The sequence below is a fragment of the Gopherus flavomarginatus genome, chromosome 6, assembly GCF_025201925.1.
Source record: "Gopherus flavomarginatus isolate rGopFla2 chromosome 6, rGopFla2.mat.asm, whole genome shotgun sequence".
In the NCBI taxonomy this organism is placed as follows: Eukaryota; Metazoa; Chordata; order Testudines; family Testudinidae; genus Gopherus; species Gopherus flavomarginatus.
In genome coordinates this window covers 589,681-607,700 of record NC_066622.1, presented here as the reverse complement: position 1 = coordinate 607,700, position 18,020 = coordinate 589,681, and the positions used below count along the sequence as shown (strand labels likewise).

The window sequence follows — 18,020 nt, the reverse complement described above, 5'->3', positions numbered from 1 at the left end:
AACTTGGCAGCACAGGAGTTCCTACTGCTCCAGGACAAGCCGTGGAGGATGGTGTAATCCCACCCCACGTTGATCTGCACTGGGTGTGGTCAGCAGGCCAGGTAGCCGCTGAACAATGCGTAGAGAGTACTGTGGAGAGTTGTCCTGCAATAGTCAGCGCAGTTCACTACGGCTTGTGACAACAGGGGGACAGGGACCTTTGTAGACGGGTAAGGGTCCGGAAGAAAAGGGTTCAGTGCATTATGGCAATGGGGGTGGAGGACTGCAGATGCTTGAGACGAGGTACCCTAACCCCCATCCACACTGCCATGGGGCTGTGCATTCACTCACACCCCTCACGTGTGCTAGCTTACTCGCCTTCATGCATGTGCTTCTGGGATTTAGGGGTGGACAACATGGAGGTTAGGGCACAACCACAGCATGGAGAAGTGAAGTGAACAGTCGCTAGTATAGACACACCCTATGTGTGACCTACTCTCTATTCCTAGATATATTACCTTGCATTTATCTGTATTGCACTGCATCTTTTGTTTAAATTAGTCCATTTTACCAAGCAATCCTGGATGGTCTGTATAACTGACCTGTCCCCATCATTTACCACACTTCGAATTTGTTTTATCTACACATTTTACCAGCAATAATTTTATATTTTCCTCCAGGCTGTTAATAAAGATATTGAATTGCACTGGCCCAGGAACAGATTCCTGAAGGACTCAACTAGAAACAATCCCCCTCTACATTAGTAGCAACACCATCCAAAAAGACAAACCACCATACCAAAGTGTCCCAAACTGAAGAAATGGCCTCAAACCTTTCAGACAACTAACCAGATCTGACTGGAAGACAGGTATAGACATGGAAAAAGTATCCATTAAAGTGTCACAAGCACGGAGCTGGATGGTTCATGAGGTGCATTCCCCTGCAGGAAGTTCCTTTACCTCCTGGCTGGCTGCAACATTCAGGAGTGTGAGAGAGAACAGATAGTAGGCACCTGGCTTGTGCTCTACCCTGCTATCAGACTATGCTTCAAGGATAAAAAAACAACTAGGGGATTTCTGCCAGTCTTGTGCTCACAGCCAGGAGTGAGAATCCCAAACATGTGGTATCTTTAGAGGATGAAGTTACTGTAAAGTTAGAATCAAGAAAGTAGTAAGGGAGGAAAAAAAAAAAGTCACCTGCTCTATCTTATGTATCAGAGGGGTAGCCGTGTTAGTCTGGATCTGTAAAAGCAGCAAAGAATCCTGTGGCACCTTATAGACTAACAGACGTTTTGGAGCATGAGCTTTCATGGGTGAATACCCACTTCGTCGGATGCATGTGGGTATTCACCCACGAAAGCTCATGCTCCAAAACGTCTGTTAGTCTATAAGGTGCCACAGGATTCTTTGCTGCTTTTCCCCTATCTTAGGGCCACACACCACTGTCCTAGAGAAAGGTTTTCCTCAGATCTCTTTCAATAAAACAAGTATTTAGAAACCTGATCAACTATGACCTCCCTGTACACACCTAAACTATGAGTGACCTACACAAGGTAAACCTTTGCTCCGTGAGATATGAAGTTTAGTCAAAGGCTTTTTAAACGAGAAGGCCAACTGGGAGAAGGGAGCTGAAGATTCAGACCACTGAGCTGTGTAGTGGAACAATGTTGTGCAGCTCGGCCAGAGAGACTGCTTTCTTGTTTTGACACCCAGTGATGTAGGATGTATGCACAAATGTTAAAAAGATTTTTTTTCAATATCCAGGAAGTATTGCATCTATGTAAAGACCAGAATCTCAACACCTAGAGCCTGAGCATTTCAAACAGCAGAATTACATAATAAAAGTTGTAAAGTGGAAAGTTATTAATTCTCTTCATTGAAAGTTATTGTGTCTTCCAGAAAATGTTGTATTGACTTTTCCCCTATCTTGTGAGCGTTTCAGTTTTTTAAAAAAATTCTACTGCGTATCGCAGTACGATGCCAACTCAAGGTGATCCCTCTTCAGATCAGTACACATCATTAGCTGCTATGGGCTGATGAAATGGTGCGTTGCTAACTATAGGGAATCTCATGATTCAAGGGAAGCAACTCACAAATCCCTGGGAAAGTTCGATTCCAAGGCAGCATGTGATATCACTGGGGATTTTGATTTTTACTCAATATTCCAGCTGAGCTGACAAATAAGCAGGTTGTGTGACTTGCCCATGATAACCCAAATCAGAATTCAAGATTTGTTCTGCAACTAAGGGTAGGGGGGACAAAAAAGGGCAGTGAGGCATAAAATCCCTGGCCGTAGGTCTGTGCTCAGGGCGAGGACATTAAAGCCGCTAAAAAATGGGAAGGGAAATTCCAAAATGTTGATTTTCAAGTTAAGTATTTTTATTATCAAAATTATTACATCTCTTGTGAAAGTTCAAATGTTACAGCATGGTGTAAAAACCCCACTAGAGTCAGAAGCTGCAGCCTCCACCTTTCCAAGAGCTTTCCAGGGTGCCTCTCTTCTGCACCCTGCACACGCCGAGGTGCTGGAACCTCTGCATGCTGCTCCCAACCCCCAAATCCACTGTTGCCACTAGGCAGGGCAGAGCCTGCCTGCCCCATGCTGCACACAGCATGAAATGGGAGACTACACACCCAGGTCTAAACTGAGAGAAGTTTACACCTATTTTATACAGTATACAGAGACACCCGCATTCCAGGTGACAAGTTCAATCCCCAACACATACTCAGCCAGACTGTTGGAGAAAGTTACTTCGTTTTAATATTTTAAAAGTCTCCCCTACCTTGAACAAACACCTGATTTCAATTGTGAATTAGAGAACTTGTAACAGCCCTACAAAAGGAAGAAGACTGTGCATTTGAAAGAGGGAGACAGACTCACAGCATTATTTTGTCCAACAGAAAAAGGAGAAGGCCCACTGCAGCACCAGGGACTCTACCTGTTGTATATTAGCTAACCTAATATGGTTATAACTGAATATAAAATTAGATAAATAAAAACACGCCTGATATTACAGTAAACAAGTGAGAAAGAAGCTGGCAATTGTATGGAGCTGAACTGACAGCACACTCCCTTTGGGCTGGCTTTGGCGCCACTCTATCACTAGGCGGGAGGATTCACTCTGTGTGATACTTTACACCTACAGCTCCCAACTTACCAAGGCCTGGAGTCCCCACCAACCATGCACTCTGGGAGACACACTCCATAGCCCACGCATAGCCCCCAGTACAAACATGACTCATTTGGACAGCCCCCAGAGCAGTGACACCACAGTGTCACCCCTACTCAACTCCCCCAGTCTCACACAGTGACAATGTTCATGGAGACCTTCCTGTTGATGATACACTGCAGCACACGACACCAATTCAGAGTTTCCCAGCTAGTGACAAACATTCACAGATCCCCGTTAGTGACATTCACAGGAGCCGCCCCTGTTTGGTTACATCCTGCAGAGCCCCGACACCCACCTGTCAGCGACAGTCACACACCCTCACTCTCTCCTAGTCCCAGTGCTAACTGACCAGTTCTTGGAGTCTATCACAATGGAAATGGGTCTGGTTGTGGGGGGGTCACAGCCCAGGCCCAAAGGTGGTGCATGTGCTGGTCTGTTGTGACTGGAATGATCATAACGTATGAAAGCCCTACCCCCCGCCCTCCCCCCGATGCACTGAGAATCTGACCTACAAGAGAGCTTTGGGAATGGAGTTTAACTTCCCCCAGATTTTTCTTTAAATTGTTTTCATACTTAAAAAGATGTCCTTACTGCACAAGTGAGTACGGCTATGGGCAAGGACAGGAGACAGAGGCTGCATCACAGTCATTGCACTTAGAACCATTTGCTTTTCTGCAATGTACCCAGCTTTGCTACAGTCTCTGCCTCAGAGAAATATGCATCCTCCTCCGAGGGCAGAGGCTGCCTCTGCTCACAAGTCTTACTCATTTACTCCAGCCTCTGACCCCCTGCACCCCCAGCATCAGGTGCAAGCTCCCAGCATTGGCCCAGAAGCCACTTCCAGAGGCAGCTGGAAGGAGTTATGGGCAATTCGGTTCTCCTTGAATCCAGGCAACCCTAGGAAAGTCCTGTCTGAGTCTTTACTCCTGGACCTTGAAGCTGCTGCAGTCTATACTGATGGACACTGCCTCCCCCACGGTGTGGATAGTGCTGTGAACTGGAAACCCCTGACCCTTTGGAGCTCTGGTGGAGAGCAGGCTGCCCAGAATTAGGCAGGCTGATAGTCCGCAAGTCTGACTGCAATGATCTGGAACTCTGGGGAGCAGAGCTGGAACCTGATGCTCCTGCGCAGGACTGAGAAACCGACCCCAAGGATACTAAGTCTGCAGCAACCTGCTGTGCTGGACTGGCAGCAGCAGAGTGACTCTTCTTCAGAAGGCTGCTATTAACGCTACTTCCGGAGTGCTGTTGGCTGCTGTAATACCCAGAATTCCCTGCAGACAGAGCTGGGGAGTCCGTGGAAACTGAATGGGCAGGGCTGGAATAGGAGGTGGATGAAAGGGACACTTCCGACGAGCAGTGAGTGGGGTTGTGTCCTGTTCTTGGTGGAGCTGCTCGGTAGCTGTATCCAGGAGACGGAGCAGAGTGTCCTCTGTAGGAGGAGGAACTCTGCTGAAGGAGAGCCTGGGACTCTGCTCGGGGACTGTCAGACTGCAGGAGCTGGAGAAGGTTGGGGGAGGGGGAGAAAAAGTGTCAGAGCACAAATATTTCCTCCTCTCTCTAACCCCCACTTAGCAACACTGTTTGCTGTTCAAGCAACCTGATCAGTTGCTGACAATAAACTGCAGGTTCTGATGCTTGCCTGTGACTAGAAATCAATGATGGATCTTACCTGGTAGCTGTATCTAGAAGGGCTGTAAACTGCTGGTCCTTTGAGTGCAGAACTGAGAACTTCTGGGGTGTCTCCATCAGCAGTACCTAGAAGGCATAGCACAGTCAACTTAAACTTCACTTCCTGGACCAGGGCCACAACTGATCTCTCCTAAGCTCATCTGTGTGCACTCCAGTTATCTTGTTCCATAGTCCTGCTGCAGGTAAGGCAAGAGCACCACTCAGCACCTCCAGTCATTGGGCCCTCAAAAGCCAAATGAAATTAACTAACGGCAATCTGGAGAATCCCAACACCCACAAGAGCCACCAGCATGAGTAAAGAATGGTTATTTACCCACCAGTAACTGATCCTTCAAGATGTTGTAGTCGGCATGGAGCACACTGTAGGGGACCATGAGCCTCATGTGCATAAGATCTTTTAACTTTTTCACAGCAGTATCTGTTGGGGCTGCGCCTGTGCTCTGAGCCTCCTCGTGCTTCTGCATGAAGGGTAGGGCAGCCACAATCCTCCTTCAGTTCCCTCACAGTTCAAACATGTTATGTTATTGACATAAAGTGTGACCATATCGATCATTGTTGCAACCACTGTTATATATTTGCTGCAAATATTGTACAAAGGTTGCTGTGTGAGCTGTCTATAAAAAGGTTATGATTATATCTGTATGTGTGTATCATTTTTGTAGTTGAAGTTATAAATATTGGCTATGTACTTGTACCTCAATGTGTTTGATCAAAGGCTGTCTATACTGCCACTTCCAGTGCTAAAGCTTTTGTTGTTCAGGGGTATGAAAAAATACCCCAAGCAACAAAAGTTTTAGCGCTGAAAAGCGCCAGTATAGACAGAACTTTATCGCCGGGAGCTACTACCACTTATTAGGGGTGTTTTTTTTTTTTTTTTAATCGCCATAAGAGCTCTCCCCTGGCGATAAAGTGTGCCTATATTGCCCACGTCACAACGCTGCTGTGGCTGCGCTGTAATGTGGGTAGTGTAGACATACTCTAAATAGCATTAGTGAAGCACTTGGTCAGCTTCTTAAGAAAGGAATTTGCAAATTTAAGTGCCCAGTCAAGAAACATTTAACTGATAATGGCCCTTGGGAGACTCCAATCCACATAAGTATTCCTGGGAACGTTCAAGGTAGCATGTGAGCCATGGCTGCCACTTGCAGACTGAGTCATGCATGGACATGTGACTTGCTCATGTGACTTCAAACTCCATCTTGCTGCTGTGATGTTCCACAGTAAGCACAAAGGGGTGCCCTCCCACAGGGCAGAGAATATAAAAGGCCCTGGAAACCCCTCCATTTTGTCTTCAATCCTGTTTCTGACCTCTGGAGGAACTCTGCTACAAACTGAAACTCTGAACAAAGGACTGAATGACCCATCCCAGCTGTGGATGTTCCAGAGACTTGATTTGAACCTGCAGTTTATTCCATCACTGCTACAAGACTCAACCAATAACTTTGCCATTACTGTATGTACTTGATTCCATTTAACCAATTCTAGCTCTCATCTATATTTCTTTCTTTTTATGAATAAACCTTTAGATTTTAGATTCTAAAGGATTGACAACAGCATGATTTGTGGGTAAGATCTGACTTATATATTGACCTGGGTCTGGGGCTTGGTCCTTTGAGATCGGGAGAATCTTTTTCCTTTTACTGGGATATTGGTATTCATAACCATTTGTCCCCATAATGAGAGGCACTGGTGGTGACACTGGGAAACTGGAGTGCCTAAGGGAATTGCTTGTGTGACTTATGGTTAGCTAGTGGGGTGAGACCAAAGTCCTCTCTGTTTGGCTGGTTTGGTTTGCCTTAATTTGGGCTGTACCTGCCCTGCTCGGAGCAATTTGTCCTGAATTGATACTCTCAGCTGTGTTCCGCCAGAAGCAGTATCGTTACAGCCATGAAGCTGAGGACTCCGAAATGTCGGTCTGGACGGTAGGCTGCGGGATCTATAGGGACTACAACATCCTGCAGAACCACAGTTACTGTGGGGGAAGTAACCGGTCTTCGAGTAAGTGTTGAAGTGGATCCCTCTGGAGGTGACTGGCAAACAGTATCCCCTCTAGGCAGTGGCACTGAGGCGTGCCAGCCACGTCAGTCAAATACTAGTTGGAATACTGCTCTTCTGAACCTGGCATCAGACTAGCCATGGTATCCAAGGTGTCATGCTTGACAAAACAGAGTGGGGCGCTCCACAGCACAGCTTTACAGATCTCACACACTGGCAAGTTTCTGAAGCAGGTGGAAGACCCTGCCTCTTCCTTGGGGTGGAGCATGCCCTGACATTTGAAGGGAAAGGCTCAGTAGCCAATCAATGCCAAGTGGACATACTGCAACCTCTCAAAGGTTGCTGAGGCTCCTCCATCTTTCTGACCACTAGTCCATGCTGCTCATCCATGTGGGCACGAATACTGCCAGGTCTGACCCTGGGCAGATCAGCAGTGACTACAGAGGTGTGCAGGTGGTGGTAGTGGTGGTCTGTCCTCCTGGTTGAGGGTAAGGTTCCAGGCAGGGACACGCACATTCTGGAGCTGAATGGATGGATGCACAGATGATGTCAGAAGGTGGGCCTTGACTTCCTTGACCATTGGGTGCTGTTCTGGGAAGGAGGTCTGCTGGGAAGAGACAGGGTTCACCTGACCAAGAAGCGGAAGAACATTTTCATGCACTGACTTGCCAACCTAGCAAGAAGGGCTTTAAACAAGGTTCAAAGAGGCCAGGTGACAAAAGCCCACAGGTAAGCATAAAAAAGGCAATCTTAACAGAAGACTAGATGTTGCTGTGTCGGGGAAGACATGGAAAATTAAAATAAAGTCATAGGAGCAACAGACAGTGGGGGAATCCGCTCAATATCTTAGATGTCTGTACACAAGTGCAAGGAGTGTGGAGAATAAACAGGAAGAACTGGAAGTATTAGCAGACAAGATAAATTATGACAATTAGCACCACAGACACTTGGTGGGACAAGTCTCATACTGGAATATTGGCATGGAGGGATATAGATTGTTTATGAAAAAGAGGCAAGATTAAAAGGGAAGAGGTGTTGCATTATGTACCAACAATGAACAGACTTGTTCTGATGTCTAGAAGGAGATGAGAGGCAGACTGGCTGAAAGATTCTGGGTAAAGATAAAAAGGGGAAAATATGGATGATGTTGTGGCAAGGGCTCTACTACAGGCAAATCACAGAGCGGAGGGGGATGAGAGATTTCTAGAACAAACCTGAGAAATATCCAAAACACAAGAGTTGGTAGTAATTAGGGACCAACTACCCAGACATCTGTTGGAAAAGCAATATGGCAAAACACAAAATTTCCAGTAAGTTATTGGACCGTATTGGGGACAACTTCCCATCGCAGAAGGTGGAAGAAATAACCAGGGGGACAGCCATTTCACTTGATTCTGATCAATAGAGAAACTGATTGCCTTCCACCTTCAAATTGGCACTTTGCGTGAATGTGATCATGAAATGACAGGTTTAGTTATTTTAAGGAAAGAAAGGAGTGAAAGCAGCAGAATAAGGACAATGGACTTTGAAAAACAGACTTTAACAAACTCAGAGAACTGGTAGGTCAGGGCTCATGGGGAAAATCAAAGGAATAAAGGAGTTCAGGGGAGCTGGCAGTTCCTCAAAGAGATAATATTAAACACACAATTACAAGCTGTCCTGATGTAAAGGGAAGGGTAGGGAGACTATTCAGAGGCCAGTATGAGCTGACAATCAAAAAGGAATCCTACAAGAAGCAGAAACATAAACAACTTGCTAAGGAGAAGTAAAAAGAAAAACACAAGTGCGCAGGGACAAAATCAGAACGGCCAAGGCACAAAATGAGTTACACTAGCAAGAGTATAAAAAGTAGTAAGAGGAGATTCTTTAAGTACCGTATATACTTATTCATAAGCTGAATATTTTTGGTAAAAAAGTGATGCATCAAAGAGCGGGGTTGGCTTATAAATGGATCTACACCAAAATTTAATGATTTTAAACTACATGGAATCATTGAATTGAGTATCTAACACACAGTCGTTTTGTTTACCTGGAGCGTTCACAGGCACGGAGCCCTCAGCTCTCAGTGGCTGTAGTTTGCCGTTCCCAGCCAATGGGAGCTGCGGGAAGTGGTGCGCCGCTTCCAGCAGCTCCCATTGGCCTAGAGCAGCGAACCACGGCCAGCGGGAGCTGTGATTGGCCGAACCTGCGGACGCAGCAGGTACACAAACCGGCCCAGCCTGCCAGGGGCTTTCCCTGCACAAGCGGCAGAACAAGTTTGGGAAACACTGAATTAGAGAATTGGTCTGAATCCAAGAAGATTAAACTCAATAAAGACAAGTGCAAAGTATTTTAATGATCTGGGGGATGGCGTGGACTGCACCCTCAGCAAGTCTGCAGATGACACTAAACTGGGAGGAGTTCTAGATATGCTGGAGGGTAGGGATAGGATACAGAGGGACCTAGACAGATTAGTGGGGAGGGAGAGCTCAGTGGTTTGAACATTGGAGAGATAGCTCAGTGGTTTGAGCCCTGGCCTGCTAAACCCAACGTTGTGAGGTCAATCCTTAAGGGGGCCACTTAGGGATCTGGGTCAAAAATCAGTAGTTGATCCTGCTAGTGAAGGCAAGGGGATGGACTCAATGACCTTTCGGGGTCCCTTCCAGTTCTATGAGATAGGTATATCTCCATATATTTTTATTTAGAGAATTGGGCCAAAAGAAATCTGATGAGGTTCAACAAGGACAAGTGCAGAGTCCTGCACTTAGGATGGAAGAATCCCATTCACTGCTACAGACTAGGGACTGAATGGCTAGGCAGCACTCTGCAGAAAAGGACCTAGGGGTTACAGTGAATGAGAAGCTGGCTATGAGTCGGCAGTGTGCCCTTGTTGCCAAGAAGGCCAATGGCATTTTGGGCTGTATAAGTAGGGGCATTGCCAGAAGATCGAGGGATGTGATCATTCCCATCTATTCGACATTGGTGAGGCCTCATCTGGAGTACTGTGTCCAGTTTTGGGCCCCACACTACAAGAAGGATGTGGAAAAATTGGAAAGAGTCCAGAGGAGGGCAACAAAAATGACTCGGGGGTTGGAGCACATGACTTATCAGGAGAGGCTGAGGGAACTGGGATTGTTTAGTCTGCAGAAGAGAAGAATAAGGGGGGGATTTGATAGCTGCTTTCAACTACCTGAAAGAGGGTTTCAAAGAGGATGGATCTAGACTATTCTCAGTGGTAGCAGATGACAGAACAAAGAGTAATGGTCTCAAGTTGCAGTGGGGGAGGTTCAGGTTGGATATTAGGAAAAACTTTTTCACTAGGAGGGTGGTGAAGCACTGGAATGGGTTCCCTAGGGAGGTGGTGGAATCTCCTTCCTTAGACATTTTTAAGGCCTGGCTTGACAAAAGCCCTGGCTGGGATGATTTAGTTTGGGATTGGTCCTGCTTTGAGCAGGGGGTTGGACTAGATACCTCCTGAGGTCCCTTCCAACCCTGACATTCGATGATTCTGTACTTCACTTAGGAAGGGGGGGGAAAAAATCACATGCACAATTACAAAATGAGGGCGACCTGGCTAGGCAGTAATACAGCTGAAAAGTACCTGGGAGTTACAGTGGATCACAAATTGAATGAGTCAACAATGTACTGCAGTTGTGAAAAGGCTAATATTCTGGAGCACGTTAACTGGAGTAGTGTTATATGTAAGACGCAGGAAGGAATTGTCCTGCTCTATTTGGCACTAGCAAGGCCTCAGCTGGAGGGCTGTGCCCAATTCTGGCACTTTAGGAAAGATGTGGACAAATTGGTGAGAGTCCAGAGGAGAGCAACAAAAACGATAAAAGGTTTAGAAAACCTGTCCTATGAGGAAAGGATAAAAAACTGGGCATATTTAGTCTTGAGAAAAGACGACTGAGGAGGGATCCGATAAGTCTTCGAATATGTTAGGAGCTGTTATAAAGAGGAGTGATCAACAGCTCTCCATGACACCACCAGGTATTACAAGAAGTATTGGGCTTATAACCTGCTGCAAGGGAGATGTAGGTTAGATACGAGAAACGCTCTAACTATACAGAGTAGTGAACCTCTGGAAAAAGCTCCTGAGGGAGGCTGTGGAATTCCTGTAGCTTTTAAAGAACAGGTTGGACAAACATCTGTCAGAGATGGTGTAGTCCTGCCTCAGTGAAGGGGGTTGGACTTGATGACCTCTCAAAATCCCTTCCAGCCCTATATTTCTATGATCCACTTAAATTCTCTGTGATGAGATGGCTGCTTTTCAACAAGCCAGATATAGCCACAAAAAGATGAGGAAGCATTTGGTCCTGTCCAGGTAAGAAAGCAAGACACTAGAAACAGGCAAGAAACATCACTTCTCGGAACCAGCTTGTCCCTGAGAAAGAAGTGTAAAGAGGTCTGGCATGGAGCTAGTGCTCACACTGTGCTGTGATAGCTGCCAGGAAGAATACTTTAGGTGTATGACGATTTATTGAACACTCTGATAGTGGCGTGAATGGAGGCTCCATGAGCTTGGGAGGAGTATGCTGAGATCCCATGTAGGAGTCAGGTCTCTGCCAGACAAGTAAGTATGCAGCAGGCCCTTGCAGAATCTCAATACTGTAAGATGTGACAAGACTGAGTACGACTGTATTGGAGTGTGACACACTAATACTGTTTGGAAAGTGGACTCTGACTGAATTAAATGCCAAGCCAGCCTGTTTCAGGTGCAGCATACAGTCAAGAATCTGGGGTACCGGAGCCTCAAAGGGTCCCAGATGATGCTGGATTTTCCATGTGGAGAACCATTTCCACCTGAAGGAGTAGGTCTTCCCAACAGACTGCTTCCTGCGCTGTATGAGGATTTCTTATCGAGAAGTCTGCCAGTGGTGTGCACCCAGCCAACTTTCAGGTCAGATGCAACTAGTGTGGGTCAAAGTGCAATATCGGGCCACTGTGCTAGGATATGCTGTGAGTAGATTGGGAGATGGATGGAGATGTGCCTAGGCCAGTAGGAAGCTGTTAGGAGCAGTGCTGTCTGTGGAGATCAGGGAGATTGGGGTAGAGGCAAACAGGAAGTTTGACGCCCACCGTAGCAGGCAAGCAGTTGGTAAGGAGCTTGGACTCATGGTTCCTCTGGAGCTGAATTATGGGCACTTGGTGGTGAACAGATCTATCATGGGAGTCTCACATACATGCATGTTGACATGCAGCTGAGCAGCCCCAGACATGAACGTACTGTTGTTGAGTTCAATTATCAGTCCTGTGACAAAGTTCCTCCTCTACCTTGGTGGGTCCTGCGCTTATTGGCAGGTTTGCTCACCTCAGTGATCTTCCCCACAGTCTGGGTCAACTCCTCCTGTGTCTGATCAGGAGTTGGGAGATTTAGGGGGAATCCAGGCCTGCTCTCTACTCCGGGTTCCAGCCCAGGGCCCTGTGGATCACAGCTGTCTATAGTGCCTCCTGTAACAGCTGCATGACAGCTACAACTCCCTGGGCTATTTCCCCATGGCCTCCTCCAAACACCTTCTTTATCCTCACCACAGGACCTTCCTCCTGGTGTCTGATAACGCTCGTACTCCTTAGTCCTCCAGCAGCACACCCTCTCACTCTCAGCTCCTTGTGCCTCTTGCTCCCAGCTCCTCACAGGCACTTCCTCTCCTCTGGCTCGCCCCCACCTGACTGTAGCGAGCTCCTTTTTAAACCCAGGTGCCCTGATTAGCCTGCCTTAATTGGCTGCAGGTGTTCTAATCAGCCTGTCTGCCTTAATTGGTTCTAGAAGGTTCCTGATTACTCTAGTGCAGCCCCTGCTCTGGTCACTCAGGGAACATAAAACTACTCGGCCAGTGACCAGTATATTTTCCCTCTTCCAGACTCCCATACCCCACTGGTTTGTGTCTGTCACAGTCCCTTGCCAGTGTCTGAAACCTGGCCTCTTGTAGGTGAGCTCTCTGTGATCAAGAGTCAATCACGGCTCCTACAACTCTATTGTCTGTGATGGTGACAGATGATTTATCATAAGAACGGTCATATTGGGTCAGACCAAAGGTCCATCTAGCCCAGAATCCTGTCTTCCGACAGCGGCCCATGCCAGGTGACTCAGAGGGAATGAACAGAACAGGTAATTGGCAAGTGATCCATCCCCTGTCACCCATTCCCAGCTTCGTCGTTCGCAAAGAGTTCTCACCAGGAGAGCACAGAGAGCATTTCATAGAACCACTGGGTTAGCAGGGACTGCAAGGGTCATCTAGCCTAACCCCCTGCCAAGATGCAGGATTTGTTGTGTTAAACCATCCAAGACAGATTGTTATCCAGCCTCCTTTCGAAAACCTGCAGTGAAGGAGCTTTCATGAAAATTTACTCCAGGGCTGCTGCTGTCTCCTGCTGGGACATGCCCATTATCAGCCAATAGTTCATACACAAGTGCAAATCAATTCCCTAAGCTGCTGCCACCGTTGCCAGGCTTTTGTGACTACAACCTGTGCTGTGGAGAGGCCAAGGGGCAGTATTCTGTTGTCACATTCTGGGGTGCAATCTAGACCAGGGAGAGGTTGGGTCACCATTTGTCCCGTAGCCTTGAGTGCCTCACAATGCTTTGCATTCCCAGCTCCCAGTGTTATGGGGCAGGTGGTGACAGACCCTCCCTGGTCTGGATTGCACTCCAGAATGTGACAGTGGTGTAGCTGGAATAGGATTTATATACAACTTGCTAGTTTAACTGAGATTTACACTTTAAGGAGAGAGATGGACAGTGTACACCACAGATTTTCTGGGAAAATTCAGGGCTGGGAGTGTGTTGGTGTCACCCTGCTAGTGGTTACCAAAGCTAGTGGAAGCCAAAGTGTGTCTGCTGACAGGCTGCTGGGGTCAGAGCTGCTGAACCAGGACTGTCTAGCACACAGACACTCAGGGTGTGACCTGCATGGTGGTAGGTTAGTTGTGAGTAGCCCTGGCTGGAAGCCACAACAGCAAAGCACTGTGAGGCACTCAGGGCTAAGGGGCAGGCAGTGACAACTTCTCACTGGTCTGGATTACACCCCAGAATGTGACACCTGCATAGGCAATGATTGGCTCCCAGTATGAATCTCAGATACTTCCTGTGTGTGAGGTGGATGGCAAGGTGGATGTATGCATCCTGCAAGTCAAGAGCCAAGAACTAGCCTAGATCCTAGAGAGATGGAATGGTGGATATGAGCATTACTATCCTAAACCTGAGATGGCATGTGCATTAGTTGAGTCTCCTCTGCTCTAGGATAAGATGGAGGCCCTCTTCTGAATAAGGAAATACTCAGAGCAGAAGCCCGTTCCTCTGAATTAGGCAGTGCAATTGGAGGAGATGATCTCTAGCACCCATCTGTCTGATGTCATTGCTGACCATGCTCGGTGGCATGGGGCGAACTAGCTTCCAAAGGGGTGCTCTCCGGACTGGAACTAGCATGGCTCCTGAGTCCCGTCACATCTGTTGAAGTGCTGTATGGTCAGGGCATGACATTGAGGCAGAAGGCTGACGACTTCTATTGTATCTTGGATTCTTCATGGAACGGTACTTTGGTTGCTTGGAGTGAAAGGATGGTGCCTATTGGGTTAAGGGTGGTAAGGCTTGTGATATGGGCCTGGTGTGCAAATCCTCAGGTGGGCTTTGAGTCTGTGCCGTCAAAGGGCATCCTTGATCATGGCCTGTACCTCCCTAGCGATGCCTGATGCTTGGAGCCAGAATGCTCTATGCACAGTCACCGCCATGTCCATAGATCTGGCTGCAGCATCGGAGACGTCCAATCCTGCCTGTAAAGTTGTCTGCCACCAACTGGCCTTTCTGGATTACTGCCCATATTTTGAGAGAGAAGATGTCAACGTTACCCCAGCTCAAAGTCATTTTTGGCCAGGAATGCTGGGCAGTTTGCCACTTGAAGTTATAAAGAGGCAGAGGAGTAAGATTTTCTCCAGAGCAGATTAAGCTGTTTTGGATCTTTGTCCTTAGGGGTTCTCTTGTTTGATTTAGATTTTTCCTGGAGCATTGTAATGACTAAGGAGCCAAGTACTCAAACCCAGGCTGAGGGACCTGGCACCGTTTCTCCAGCCGTTTTGCAGTCATTGTTACCTTGGTCAGCGAACATTACAGGGTCTTTGCCAGGTCGAGCAACTCTTCATTTATGTAGAGGATGGTTCTGGGTGGACTGGGAGCTGTCAGAACAAACTTATGAGATTTCTCTGATGTGACTGAAGTCTCTCTCTCTCTCCAGAGTCTCAGCAACTCTTATAAGGAGCTCTAGGAAATACACTGGCAAAGTTCTCTGGCTTGTGTTCTACTGGAGGTCAAACCAGATGATCACAGTAGGCTCTTCTGGCCTTGGAATCTATGAAGTCATCTCATGCTGAGATCACTGTCTTTTGGGTGATGATGAAGACAGGACCTTTGGGAGTGAAACAGGATGCTGCTGCTCTGCCCTGCTGCCAATGTATACAGTGCACTCAAAGCTTTGCACTGGTACCAGTAGATGCCTCAGTACTGATGACCCTGGTTTTCCTAGTAGCTCATCTCCAGCTGTGGTGCTGATGCTCGAGGTGAGTTGCTGGAGCTGGGATCAGTGTCAGAGAAGGCTTATTTTGAGCTGCAGGGTATTCCTTATTAGTCCTAAATGCTGTGTGGGGTTTGGTGGCTTTATCTTCTGAGGCATCAGGTGGTCTGTCCTCATGGAAGGATACTGAGCTCTTCCTCTGTGTTTGAAGCAGCCCTGCTCAGTGCCAGACTGATCCTGAGACTGTCATCATCTGCTTTGGTGCTGATAGCACCTGCTGCGCTTGTGTGGTCCTGCTTTGGTGCTGGATCTTTCCTCAGTGGTCTCTTCTCCATGATGGTCTTTGGAGTTGCTGCTTTGCTAGACTGGATGCTGGTGAAGCTGCCTTGTCCACTACTTGAACCCTGAATCTCATCTTCTCAGGATCGGAAGAGACCTTTATAGACTGTTCCAAGAAATGAAGCTTCAACCATGCTTCCTTAAGCTTGTGTGTTCTTACAGAGAAAGAATGTCATACTGAGCATCTGCTTGCTTTCTGGGACTCTCCTAAGTAGACGAGACACCTGTTGTATCTATATTTCTGAGGAATTAGTCCACTGCAGGATGGGCACAGTTTGAAGCCTGAAGGTTTCAGCCCATCATGTTGAGAATCCCCGTACAGAGATGCTGACTGTAAAATATTCAGTACAGGTGGGTCGATTTAATTCAAGGAGGTTGTACATCAGAGAATCAGAAGCATTATGAAGAGTTTTTTTGGGAAGAGTTTGAAGAAATTTCACCAAAGCTAAGAACTAGCAGGTTGGACACTTACACAGCACTGAGACAGAACCTGGCAAGAGAGAACAGAGCGTCATGGCTGCCCTGGCCTTTATGCCCCTGTATAGAGGCAGGAGGTGGCATAGGCAGCAAACATGGCCCCAAAGGACCCGGTTTTTGACAAAAATCAGCTGTCATGTGCATGAGGCGCACATGCAGCAACAGTGGGCTCCACACTGCCATACATGAAGAACAATAACACACTGCAGATCAGCAGTAAGGATAACAGGTTTCCATTCTAAGTCTTAATCTGACCTCCTTCCCTCCACTCTTCTGTGTGGCAATATCGCATGCATCACTCTCTTCCAAACCCTTCCATTGTTATCTGTCACCCAACAGTCATGCCAGAGATTGTTCCTAATTTTAAAATTAAAGACCAAACATTTTAAAAAGCCTTTTTAAGACCAAGAGCTAAAACCCATGTTCTAATGCTCTCGCCATTTATAGTCATCCTCTGCTCTGACATGTCATATTTAGATGCAAGGCCCTCAGCGCTAGGAGCTGTCGCTTTATGTCTGTAAAGTGCCATGCAGGCTGAGAGTGCTGCATGCATTAATAAAACTCCAACCAGACGAGAATTTCTTTGCAAATTTAAAGCTAATCAGAGGAGACTTTTTCTGAGTTATGAAAGCCAAAATAAAATGAGAAGTTACTTACCTTGTACAGTAACTGGAATTCTTTGAGAAGTATGTCCCTATGGGTGCTCCACACGAGAACATGCACATGCCCATGCACTCTTGATGAGAGATTTTCAGCAGCAGCATCTGCAGGTCAGAGCCTGTAACCAACACGCTGTCGTGCTCCAGGGTGAGCGCATGGACCTGCTGCCACTCTAGTTCTTTCTTAACTGGAAAAGAACACTCAGAAAACTCCAAGGCAGAGGGAACAGAGGGTGGGCAGTGGAAAACCCATATCTCAAAGAACTCCAGTTACTTTAAAAGGTAAGTAACCTCTCCTTCTTCAAGTAGAGTCCCTATAAAAGTTGTCCACATGAGGTGATTCCTGAGCAGTACCTCAATTATGGAGAAGGGTGCTAAGGAGGCTGATTGAGTAGAGAGTATAGAACAGAATCACCACAGACAGTGTTGCCCCTGAAAGCAGGTATGAGAGTATAGCGCTGGAAAGGGCGTGCCAAAGACCAGCTGACTGTCTTGAAGATGTCTGTGATGCATATGTTTTTAGTAGGGCTACAAGGTAGACGAGGCCTGGTGGAATGAGCTATCACTCTTGGAGGGGGACAGCTCCCCATAGGTTCTAATGGAGGTTTCCGCAGTGCATTAGGGACTAAGATGAGGTCCGACTGTAGAGTAGGTTCTTTGAGAGGAGGAAAACGGTTGAACAGGCCTTTAATAAATGTCAGTCACTGGATGAGTGAAGACTGAAAACCCCTCACTAAGGGGTGAAAAGTTGTGATAGCTGCCAAACTAACTGTAACTGAGCTCACCTAGAATCCTGTTTTTAAAAATTTTAGCAGATAATGAAGAATGTGTGTCAGACAAGACTCAACAGGAAGCATAAATTGGTGGCTGCACCAAACATGAAAACGTTTCCACTGCTGAAGCTAGGTTCTCCACTATGGAGCAGCACTGTTTGTCCCTCTGGAGGGCAGTCTTGTTCTATATCAGAGAGCCATCTAGTAGTCACGCCTTGAGGGGAAGGTTGGAGGAAGAAGGGAGCAATCCCAACTCCTTGGTGAAGAATTCTATTGTCAGGGGAAGGTGGAGGCAGTTGCTGAGACACGCAAACAAGCTCTGGAAACCATACCTGCCTTGGTCATGATGCTGCAATGTGGATGGCTACTAATTTCTCCTGTTTCCATTTGATCAGGACCGTGAGTAGTGATGGTGTCGGGAGATGATCATGCAGAGATACATGGGGTC

The 18,020-nt window shown here is 47.0% G+C and overlaps 1 protein-coding gene across 4 annotated transcripts in view; it reads right to left on the bottom strand.

The window, feature by feature from the left end:
- Positions 1-2,335: 2,335 nt before the first annotated feature.
- SETD5 (SET domain containing 5) overlaps positions 2,336-18,020 on the bottom strand; it is a 191,017-nt gene continuing 175,332 nt past the window's right edge. For 2 of the 4 annotated variants that reach the window (XM_050959806.1, XM_050959805.1), the window contains 2 exons: positions 4,824-4,909; positions 2,336-4,651 (listed from right to left, as the gene is read on the bottom strand). In XM_050959806.1, the coding sequence (XP_050815763.1) occupies positions 4,049-4,651; positions 4,824-4,909 (689 nt within the window). In that variant the 3' untranslated portion in view covers positions 2,336-4,048. Of the gene's footprint in view, positions 4,652-4,823; positions 4,910-16,797; positions 16,988-18,020 lie in introns of all 4 variants that reach the window. The other 2 variants (XM_050959807.1, XM_050959808.1) reach the window with 2 other exon arrangements.